The following is a 12,342-nucleotide window of genomic DNA, read 5'->3' as shown; positions in this document are numbered from 1 at the left end:
AGAATAAATTTTATTCGGCCTAGAAGTTATCTCTTCTCTTTGTATTGATCATCTCTGGCCCTCTTGCCTATATATACACCCCCCCCCCCCCCAGTTGAGAAGGACCCCTTTGATTCTCTCTCTACAACCCTTTACACCCATTATACCCATATACAGCTCTTTCTCTCTCTACATCAACCCACAAGCTGGGTTATTACAAAATCAATCTCAAACTAATTTTTCTCTCTTTCTCTCTCTACACTCATTTGCTCATAAGTCTCTCAAAACTCAGTCCAAATCAACCTCCACTCTTCCACTTTCAAACACATCCAAGCCTCGATCAAAAGGTATAAATAAATATCTTGGGCTAAATCACGTTTTGGCCTTGAGTGGAGCTCACCGGGGTCCCTTCCTAGTCCTTCTATAATGGGTTTGGGCTTCGAAAAAGCTTTATATTCAAAAAGCACAAAAAAATAGTTTCTGCACTGAATACGATACATCGTGCGGTGCTTTAGAACATCGCACGACGTAACGTATTGCACTGCGCGTTATTTTTAGTATTATTCATTATTACTTTATTGAACAGTTTCACGTTAAAAGTCATCTTTTAACTTTATTGAATCTTTCAACATTTCAAAAAGCTTTTAACATTATTTTATATGATAAGATGAACAAAAGGGTCTCATAAATCATTTTTCAGATATTCAAAAAATATAACAAACATTTTTTTGTGGACCTATGGTTTGTTTTGTCATGTAAAAGCGAACTGATTCTAGAATGTGTAAACAGGTACATCGCACGGTGTTTTAGTCACACCGTACGACGTATCCGAGTCGTCGTGCGGCGTTTCGCATAATATTGGCAGACTTTTGTAATGTTGTTATTTCACTTTCTGTACATTGCTCATTCATTTCATACTGTACAGTTCGCACCACAAGCACGTCAATGTGTTATATTAAACCTCATGTCCCTTTTTTGTACATGTTTTAATCAAAGTTAAGTTTTTCAAATGATATTAAATCTCCCATTTAAAATACTTAGTAGAGACCAGTCTTTACCAGGCGAGCGGGGTGCTTTTTCAACAAAACCTTCCTTGCTTGTAACGTGGCTCCCGAATTCAAAATCTCAACGTTTTCGCTAAATCAAAAGCCTTTTTCTCTCAAACAAACTCTCGGTTTCTCGGATCATCCATATCAAAAATCCGGGTCGCGACTCTTTGGACGCGCCGGTCGGGGAGCCCACACATTCCCATTGAAATATCTGAGCCAATTAATAGAATTTATTGTCATTGAAATGTGTTGTTTATCTTTGTTTTGGAATAAATAAGTCAATGACAGGTCCAGAGAAAAGAGTGTTATTGAGTGGTTTTCATATGGTATAATTCGGGAATCTATACAACTTGGGAGGCAGCTGAAGTCCAAGTTAAGGAGTCGAATATTTGTAACTTCTTTGTTGTATTTTTTTTTCTTAGGTTACGTATGTTGTATTTTTTTTTTGCACATTTATTTGATTCGTAATCAAGTTGTAAATTTAATTTCAGAAATTTGGAAATGAAGACCATATTATTTTGACAAACAGTGCTAATCTCAAATAAAATTAAATACTTGAGATACATTAGGAAGGCTACAAATTTATTCGTCAATACATTTATTATCACAACTTTCGATTTATTCTTCCAATGCCCGCCTTAAACTTCGAACTTCTAGTTCTCCTGACAAACAAAGCAATAGGCCCATCAATTCAAATTGGCAAATTGCATGTCCCGAAAATGTCTCAGATGTGGGCGATCCTACACATAAAATTAAGGAAAACATTAACAAAATTTACAAAATAATATTTTATACAAAATTGAGAACAAATTGAAGAGTACTTCCTTGGACAAATTCATTCCAAATTTCATTTTCCACCACTAGTTTGTTTTCATTTGGATTTCACTCGAACCCAGGACGCCTAAGCAGAGCGTCTAGTATGCAATGATCACTCTTCCATTTCTTGATCCTTCCTTCAATATGAATTTCGTTTATACCTGCATGAGGGAAAGAAACTCGCATCTCATTTTTAAGAACTCCCAAGTAGGCATTGCGAAACTCTCCGTTGTCGGTTTGCCAAACCCCCTGATCTACAAGGCTCGTAAGCTTTGTTAACAACGTATCCTCCTCCTCCTTGCTCCAAGCCCGGCGTGCCATTGAAATGATGAAAAAAACAAAATAGGAAATTAGGAAATGAAGATGAGATATGAAAAATGAGTGCTATTTATAGAAAATTTGATATAAATAATTTGTTGCACCTACTCCTCACATGACTTCAACTAACACCCACATGTTTCTACTCCCCGTTCATTTTATAAATTTTGGTTTCTTAAAAAATTCAAAAAAAATCAGTTTTGATAAAAAAAAATTAAAAAAATGATAAAATTTCCTACTTTAAACATTATTAAGTATTTTTATTAAACATTTTCAAACTAATATTCGGTTTTAACATTTTAAAGATAAACTGAATTTATTTTATCCAAATAATAGGTATGTAATTTAACATTTTAAAATTTCATAATTTTTAAAAGTATAACATAAATATAATAAAGCACTTAAAAATGAAATGTTAATATTTTATTTATTTTATGTATAAATTATTAAATTAGTTAAATAATTTTTGATTAATCATGTGTGAAAAAAATAATAAAAGTTAAATTTCATAATTATATATTTAATTTAATGAATAATCTAATTTAATACTGCATAAGGGCAAAATAGTCATTTTAATAGTTTTTTACATCATCAACGTACACTTCCTTATACCCCCATTAATCCTTCATCCAAACGAAGTACTATTTAATCTCCCTTCTCTAATACGTTATCCAAACAACCTACTATTTAATATCCCCTCCATAAATATCACATCAATGTGAGTCATCCCTTATTAACTAATATCCCCTACTATCTTATCCCTCCTTATTAACTAATACCCTTAATTCTTTCCCCGCATCCATACAGGCCATGAAGGAAAAGAGAGGGGTATTATGTAATAACACCTCAGAACCTCCCCATAAATAATCCTCCCCCGGGGTATTAGGAGGTACAATATAATTCGGGGCTTAGCTAATACCCCCTCCATTTTGCTTCCTAAACGAGGTCTTAAGGCTGGGCCCACGGACTAAAAGGGATGTTAGTCCAAATAGCAACCCAAGAAGGAGGTGAATTGGGCATCTCAAATATAACGTGGAATTTTAAAAACCAAATGCAATTCAAACTGAAATAATGCACTAAACCAGGATTGAGCCAACTCAAACACACAACAACAGATTGAGCAATTTTAACGAAGCAGAGATTAAATTACAGAGAACTAATATGCAGATTTCTAAACTTGCATATATGAAACTAATTAACTGATTATTCAATAATATATCAATTTACTCATGCAATATAGATGTGCAAAATAGAAAGTAAAGAGAGTAGGGAAGAGAAAATCGAACGCAAGGATTTATAGTGGTTCGGTCCGCAACTTCATGGCCTAGTCCACTCTCCAAGTGTCCAACTTGGGATTTGCTGCACTATCTCCAATAGTTACAATCTTCTAGCTTTGCAGGTGCTAGACAACCTTTACAACGAGCAATCTATCCCCAATCGCTCCAACTAATTTTGACTCCGATGCTAGTCACACTAACCCAACTAGTTTTGACTCCGGTGCTAGTAATATCTAATTCTCAAGTGATTTTCTCTCCAAAACCACTCACAAAAAGATAAACACTCACAATAGTATGAACAAGGGTGTACAATCTCTTTTTACAATAAAGATCAAAATAATAGCTTCCTCTCACACAAGTGTATAGATATCAAGATGAAGAGTTGAGTATTGAGAGATTGATGTGTTCCTTAGAGTATTTCCGTGAAGCTCTCTGCTTGTCTCTGTTGTTTTTTTCTTCCTTAGCCTTGTATATATTCTTTACAATTGAACATTAGAAGCACCAACCATATTTGGAAAATTATCCAATACAATATGGCCTTGATTGAATAAATTCTTGACTGCCAAAATCCATTCCTTTTTCTCCATTAGCCGTTTGAAGGATTTTTCTCCAATCTTGACTTTCCAAACAATTCCATCTTTTATTTGTAAGCAATCACCTTCATTAATCAAGCCTTCTTCAATCAAATCTCTTCTTTCCTTAAGAGACTATTTCTAGCCGTTAGAAATCTAGAGAAGACTTGTCCTTCGTCATACTCTTTCTCTAATTTGACCTTGACTATTGGAGATAGGAATTTGGTGTATAATCTTCCCATGTGAACTTCAACCAAATTCTACAAAATAAACATGAATTCAATTGAGTACCAAATATCACAATATTAATTATATTTCAATTCTGTATGTTTTGATATCATCAAAATCAATAAGGTATTCTATAGAAACCTTTGGGCTAACAAGGGGGATATCACAATCTCCCTTCTCAATACCCCATCCAAACAGGCCCTTGGGATTATATTTTGGACATTTTCACTTTACGGCCTCTTGTTTCTCCCCTCAACCAGTTGTTTAGCATTCGTCACGTCTATTTCATTCCCTAGCAAAAATTGCCAAACAATAGATAAGCCATTGGAGAAAAGTTACGGTTGATAAACGAATCTAGTTACTTCTGTTCGGTCTTTCAAGTTTCATTAAGATTCATTTATTGAAGGTCATTAAACTTTTAAATAAAATTCGAATAATGTACTACTCCGCTCGTTTAATTTGGGATATTGCAAATTCATACTACTTGAGATTGACTTCTGATTGGCTCGATTAAAGCTTGTTTGAGATCGACTCGTCTTATAAACACACTCGTTCAATTTTACAAAACTAAGCGTGATCAACATTAACTGCTCAACTCATGTAACTCATGTATCAGGCTATCAGCCCTATGCAAAGCTGATATTTGATCTAGCCTTGTCATAACTTGTATTTACAACCCGTTTGGAGCTTGAGAAAAAGAAAGGAAAAGGAAAAATAAAACTTTGAGGAAAGTGTAGAGAAAAATTCACGTATTGTGTTTAATTCTTCTTTTTGTTATTTTCCTCTATGTTACCTCTCAAACCAAACTAGAGAAATTAATGTTCCTTCTCTTTCTTTTATTTTCCATAGCTTCCAAACAAACCCTTAGACTCATTAATGAAATGTCGAATACAAGACATTAGTGAGGAGAGAATAAATTATATAAACCGGCGGTGTAAACATTTGTTTCCTCCAAATCAATTACATTTACATCACGTCGTCAAAACAGTAGTCCTAATTAATAGAACATAACGACGTGGTACAATGTAATTGATTTGGAGAAAACAAATATTTACACCGCCGGTGTAAATAATTTAATCCCGAATGAAGAGGAGGTTACATAGGCTCTTTTAAGCGTAGCAACCGGGGAAGCCTTTTCCTAAAGGCTGAAAAGGCGCCCTAATCACCCTTTTAATCGATCTTTTTAGGACTAAGAGTCTAAATGCTTGCCCTTTACCATACAATAGTACTGTGACTTTAATCAAAAGTAGGTACTCTTGGATGTCGTAATGCCGGCCTGAGCTAAAAAAGAAGAAAAAGCTCAAGGTGCCGCCGCTTCTTTAGGCCTTCAAAGTCACTTTTATTTTAGTACCCAAATGTAACAGTGTGAAAAAAATTGTACATAATTGATTAAGTCTTACCTTATTGCTCTATATGTCACAAGAAAGGTTGACTGGATTATCCATTCTATCCATTAAACTTGAGATCATAAATGAAATTGATTGTTTGGACATAATTCATGTTTTTGTTAATAAAACTGTATATTTAAGTGATGCATTTAGAATCTCATAATGTTGGGATGTATTTTTTAGAGTAGTAACTTGTACTAGATTTTGAGAACAAATATAATATGGACCTTCATTTTTTATTTTCGCTTTAGGTCTCAAAATGTTAGAGCCGGCCCGACTCTTGAAAAGAGAAAAATAAAAGCGTATCAATAAGGTGGAACTCGGGCTCTATAAATGAAGTTATGGGCTTTTAGCCCTCTCATTCACCAAAAACTAGATGTGAAGTGGGTCAGCCCTGAAATATTGAGAACGTCCTCAGTTTTACTATGAGATTGGCCCAACCGTTATTTGGAACCCAAAAGCTCATAATTAATATTGGCTTGCAAGAGTTCAAATCCTCTTAAGTTTAAGCTGTTGCACTCCTTTTCTCTCAGTCACCCAAAGATTGGTAAATACAGTAGAAGCTAGAGTACTCTAAAGGCAACTCTACTTCTTGTTCATAGATTTTAGATGGATTGACTCTGAATTTTCTATTCATACAGAGCTGGATATTGGGTAGGGCGGAGCTAAAATTTTTGCATAGCGAGGTCAATCCGTAAATATATCTGATCCTGCATCTATTTGGGGATGCTTCATGTTTTAGACAATTTCATCACAGCTGTGGGATCAAATCACACAATGGGGTAAACGATTTCCTTTGATCAGTGAGACGTTTGGAAAATTAATGGGGTTACTGGTTTACCTTTCAGGCCCAGTTTCTACCTGAGGTGTACCTCTATGTTTCATCTCTTCCTATTGCATTCACATGCTATCGAGCTGCACGTGCACAACAAACTATTGACATGTCCCTCATCGCTTCGCTGAGTCTCCCAAGCGACGGATATACCTAATGCAAGTTTGATTTTAGATCGGACACCTCTTAAATGCTTACTCTATCCTCTTTAGTCTTTAGTGTCATCCTCCTCCTTGCCCTCGTACCGGGGAAAAGCGAACGGGATACGGAGGGAATAGAGGATCCGAAACCCAGCTGCAGAGCCTGCATTACACTGACATATACTTGCAAATAAAGCCACGACTCACGACACAGAAATGCAGAGAGGGAAGAGCTTTTCCATATCTCTATACCTCTTAGAGCATCCACATTGTAATAAGCAAATTGGTATGGATAAACAAACTTAACAACAATGTTAAAAAAACACCTCACATTGTAATAAGCAAAGTTACAAGTCTTTTAGCAAATAATCAAATTTCATCCATTCCATAACCAAACTTAACAACTTTTACCAATAACCAAACCCAATAACCAAACTCAAAACTAAAAAATACCCCACATTAGAATCGTCTCATCGAGACGAATAATTTAGTGTGGTCGAGTGTGTGATTAAAACTCGTTTACAATTGGACATAAGTGCATTGCGTATTGCGGGGGTTTTTTTTATAGGGATGCAAAAATAACCAATGTGGAGGTAAAGTTTGTTAAGTTTGATTATGAACTAAATGAATAATCAAATGCTGACGTGACACATTTTAGTTATTGAATTTGATTATTCCCATTGCGGATGCTCGTAGAAATGTTGCTAGTCTCATACCCAATAAGGTTAAAAAATGACGAGAGCCCAGTTCGAGTTTTCATGATCTTGAACCGAATTCGATCTGTTGCGAGTATCTAGGACTAGGTTTAGTTTGCTCAGATGAGAACATAAAAGCTGGACTGAATCTTTGCACACCAATTACGATTGCTATACACTTGAATAAATTTCTGTATGTCAAACTAATCCATTTTGAGCCTAGTTTCTTTAATTTTTACATTGCCTCAGCAAATCGAAAACAAAAAAGGGCTAGATTTGGAAAGTTGGGATGGATCAGAATCGGTCACGTCGTGGTAGTGAATTTGTTGCAAGATTAATGCTCAAGAAAGTTAGAAAGCAACTGGTGGTTTTAAGAGAGAAACTCCCACCTCTCTCGAGAATCCCTTTCCAGATCTGCCGTTTGGGGGGAGGCCGCCGCCTCCTCCCCCCTTCTCCTCTTTTCTCTCGTCTCTCCTCGCCTCTCTCTCCTCTCACCGTCTGTGCCTCCAAACCCCAGCTTTGGGGCGGCGGCCTAGTAGTACGGCGAGGACCCCGCGCCGGCGTGGCCGGCTTTTGGTGGCTCCCTTGGCTTGCCTCCTGCCCGGCGTTTTCAAATCTGGTCCTCTTGGGCCTTCGGTGAGTTAATAAGGTGTGCGGTTGGGCTTGGAGCTCTAGTTTTTTTTTTTTTTTTTCCGACTGATTTCAGTCCGGCTTGTTTACCGGCCTAGTCCGGTCTGTTAACGGTCTGGGTTTCCCCCAAATCCGGTGGGCTGCGGTGGTGGGAGAATAAGGACTTGGGCTTTGCCCTTGTTTCTATGGGTGTTGGTGGGTTGAGGTCCGGCTGCTTGTTTTTCCGGTGAAGGGGTCTGCTCGGTGAATAACTTTGTTTATGGGGAATGACTTCTGCTTCGGTGAACGGCTCTTGCCATCCAGATTTCATATGCCCTTCTCGGATTTGAGTTGGGGTCCGGTCCGATTGGGATTCTCTACTATCTAGACCTAGATTGGTTCTCATATGGCGATTTCGCCGGTCTTGTTTCTACAGGAGGTGCCTGTGTCGAAATCTAGATAGTTTTGGCTCATTCTTGTATCTTTTGACAAAATATGTATTGCCTTCGGGCTTTGTTATTGAAATGAATTGACTGTGTTCAAAAAAAGAAAGTTAGAAAGTGGAAATGATACGCCCACCGCGGCTCATCCATCGGGCCCACTCCGGCCACCGGACGGCAGATCCGAACCGACCAAAAATTCTATAAAAAAAAAAAAATTGAATGGGCCTACGCGAGAATCAACAGCATCCGACATGTGTAAGTGCTCGATCCGAACTTCCATTTTTTAATGGCTCAGATCATCTGATTTTTGGAAGTTCGGATCGAGCACTTACACATGTCAGATACCGTTGATTCTCGCGTGAGCCCACTCGGTTTTTTTTTTTAGAATTTTTGGTTGGTTCAGATCGGCCATCCGGTGGTCGGAGTGGGCCCGACAAGCGTGCAGTGGGCAGCGAGATGGATGAGCCGCGGTGGGTGTATCATTGTCCGTTAGAAAGATGTCGCCATCGATTCTAACAAATTCCCATCCTACATTATGGCAAATTAGACCTTTCGTTAATTTGTATGACACATTGACACTGACGGAAAACTGAAATTCAATAAAAACATGGGGGAGAGAAAAAAAAATTCTTCCAAGGATAGGGTAAATACTTAGGAACTTGAACTAGGAAGCAACAATGACACTGTTCCAAATTTGAAACTGTTCCAAATTATCTTGATGTGCGGCCGACCTCTGAAGGACCAGTCAGCCACCAAGGATCATTCATGGTTGTGGTAATGGAAGAGAAGAAATCAGTCAAAATATGTGCAAAAATGATGCAGAGAAACCAAAATACAAATAGAAATATAAGAGAGATGAGAAATGATATTGGCACTCCAAAAATTGATGCAGGCACTCCAAAATCAGTGTAATTCCAAAGCCATTTTCTTTTGTTTTTGGAGTGTCTGTATCAATTTTTGGAGTGCCAATATCATTTCCCTTAAGATACACATGTTTCGATTTACATTTGGCGAAAACTTACATTCACGGGTAAACAGACGAGAGGACTACACTAATACAAAGAAAATAATTCAAAACAATGACAAATCGAACGCTCAAAAAAGACAATTTCATAAACCAAAAAATACAAGCTCTACCCCACCAAAATCCAATGTGGATCTCTCAACCTAAAACTTCTCTTATCAAGTCTCTCAAAACTTTAGTTTCAACCAAGAGAGAGCAGGATTTCAATGATATTTACCAAGGAACGGAGTTTCGCCGAATATCTTCCAAAGGTCATGGGCCTGCCTAACCAACTAAAGAGAGGGAAATAAACAACAATGCTACGTGCACAGACTGCTGTGCACAGCAGCTGTGCACAACAGCCTTTTCCTCCCGCCCCGGGTCGTACAAAGATGATCGGAGCCGCTCATTTTGTTCAAAATATGTCGTTTAAGGTCTCTGTAAAAAATGAGCTTCGTTCAATATCGTTAGAGGCGTTAACAAAATATCCAAAATTACTTCAGAAATTAGCCTAAATTCTGAAGTGATTTTGGGTGTTTTGTTAACGTCTCTAACGATATCGAACGAAGCTCATTTTTTACAGAGACCTTAAACGATATATTTTGAATAAAATGAGCGGCTCCGATCATCTTTGTGCGACCCAGGGCGGAGGGAAAAGGCTGCTGTGCACGAATCATTTCTGGGAAATAAAGAACAATGAAGATCTAACAAAAAAATGTAAGGTTCTCCCCAGGAAGTAAGAAACAATTGAGAGAGTCCTAGTATTATATTTTGCGAAGAGTCATTTTTAAAACCTAAAGCCCTGTTTGGTAAAGTTGTAGGTTTTTTTTTTTCGTTTATGAAAAACATGAAATGAATTTTTGTTTATTTATTAAAAAATAAAAACAAAAAACATGTTTGGAGACCATAATAGTTTTTGTTTATTTATTTTTTGGGCTGCTGAAAGTGTTTTCATAACAAATGAAAATGCAATTTCTGTGTTTCTAGAATTTTCGTAAACTAGTGGAATTGATTATGTATTTTATTACAAAAACAGTAACACAAACACGTTTTATGATGCTTGTTTCAAAAAAAATATCGAAAACAAAAACAAAAAACTGAAAATGAAAACTTTTAGAATTTTTTTTTTTACTCCAAATTCTAAACTAATGAGAAAATATCCAAAACAAAGTTTTGGAAAGGCCCGGTCCAAGTCGGCCAAATAAGAGAAGAAATAATCAACACAACTATGCATGCTACACGTGAGGAAAGTGGAATAGCTAGAGCTCTTTAGCCATTGAGCTCGATAGAGACAGATTGGAGTTGAGCTCAAGCCAAACTGGAATTGAGCCTGAGTGAGCAGAAGCACAAATTTGTTGCAGCATTACTCTGCTCAGCCGACTAAAATGAGCCCAAGCCAAATTGGCAAGAACTCAAAAACAAGTCAATGGTGAATTTGAGCTAAAAATATATAGAATAATTTAGGTGAGAATTTCTTTTTTCCATTTTTAAAAAAAAATTCAGGATAGTGCTTAAATGGACAATAAAAAAAAAAAAGAGGAGAAGAAGAAGAAAGCCGATAACCACCAAGGGTGGTAGCATAGTGGCTTAAGGCTTACTCCCATGTGGTTTGGGAGGTCAAGAGGTCCAAGTTTCGAGTCGTGCCAACGACGTCCTCTAAGACTTTGTCCTTCTTCTCTAGCATTTTGGTCCCTTCCAGGCCTACTGCGCGTTTAGAGTCCACATGGTCACGCTCAGAGGAGACTGCTAGCCTGCTGCGCTTCGTTGTCCCCTCTTCCACCCTTTGATTACAAAGAAGAAGAAGAAAAGGGGATAGTGCTGAAAATATTGGAGGGATTTGCTGCTAATTTGAGGAGAAGTAACCTCCTTTGCTTACAAGGGCTTACAAGGCCTCTAGTGTGAACATATATGATCACCACTTTCAATTTTAACCCGTTAATCAAAGCTACCAACATGTCTGCAAATAGATAAACAGGACAAATAACACAGGAAAATGATTTTCAACGCTTCTTTTTTTTCCAAAAGAACACCCAATTTTGTTTATCGAATTTCTGATCAAACGACAATTTTGCAAATTTGAAGATCCAATTCCGTCAGATCATAACACATGAATACGAATTGTTTGTTTGTTTCTTTACAACATTAAATTATCCCAATTAAAAATAATAATAATAATAAAAAAGAGTATACCTTTTTCCTCTGTTTTTCCCCCCTTATTTAACTCTACCTATTCTTGAGCATAGAAATCAACAATGTCCCTGAGATTGAGCTGAAACAAGTAAGAACAATCATTCTTCATCAGCCACAACATGTGCTCAAACAAAATAACATCCACGTCCACGTAAACCACCCTCTTCTTCTTGACATAATTCACACAGTTGTCTTCCTTGAGCAAATCGATCAACACCCGAAACGGGTTCTCTTCTAGGACGAAAGGTTCGACCACGAACTCCCTCTTCTCCTTCCCCACCACCACCGTCACCGGATCATCGGAATCGCCGAAATCCTCGTCGGACAGCGCCCGGTACCCTCGCCGGGAGCACAAACACCGCGCTTTCAGTACCGACACGGGCAGAATCAAGCAGTCCATCGGACGTTGGTGGTTTATACCGATGCGTGTATATATACAAGTATGAGTATTGGATGTGGGTATTTGGGGGATTTTAGAGGGTGTGGATTGGGATTTTTTTGCTTCGTTTGGGAGGGAAAGAGAAGGTACTTATTGTGATGGGGGAAGAGGCTTGTTGGGATGTGATTGAATGGGCATTCCAACGGCTATTGACGATCAATATACGAAAATAAATTAATCAAAGTATTTTGTTTTTTTGGGGGGGAGCTGTTTTGTACTCCGTGGTGATTAATTTGTAGTTAATGAGTCCACATTTATATGGTTTTCCTGTCTAGGTAGCCGTTGGAGAGAGAGAGAGAGAGAGAGAGAGAGAGAGAGAGAGAGAGAAGCTGGCAAGTGAATGGGGACGACGGTAAACGGAGCC

General features: G+C 37.6%; 1 protein-coding gene across 1 annotated transcript; it reads right to left on the bottom strand.

Moving 5' to 3' along the window:
- Nucleotides 1–11,343: 11,343 nt before the first annotated feature.
- On the bottom strand, nucleotides 11,344–12,342 carry LOC131333726 (auxin-responsive protein SAUR78). Its single transcript, XM_058368432.1, has one exon. It carries the CDS (start codon nucleotides 11,937–11,939, stop codon nucleotides 11,577–11,579), a length of 363 nt encoding a protein of 120 aa, XP_058224415.1. The 5' UTR covers nucleotides 11,940–12,342; the 3' UTR covers nucleotides 11,344–11,576.

The sequence above is a fragment of the Rhododendron vialii genome, chromosome 7a (assembly GCF_030253575.1).
Source record: "Rhododendron vialii isolate Sample 1 chromosome 7a, ASM3025357v1".
NCBI lineage: Eukaryota > Viridiplantae > Streptophyta > Magnoliopsida > Ericales > Ericaceae > Rhododendron > Rhododendron vialii.
The sequence above is the reverse complement of the archived record's forward strand: the minus strand, read 5'-3'. Positions and strand labels throughout refer to the sequence as shown.

What these genes read in the sequence shown, in the direction of transcription:
- LOC131333726 (XM_058368432.1), bottom strand. Translation starts at nt 11,939, where the DNA reads ATGGACTGCTTGATTCTGCCCGTGTCGGTACTGAAAGCGCGGTGTTTG.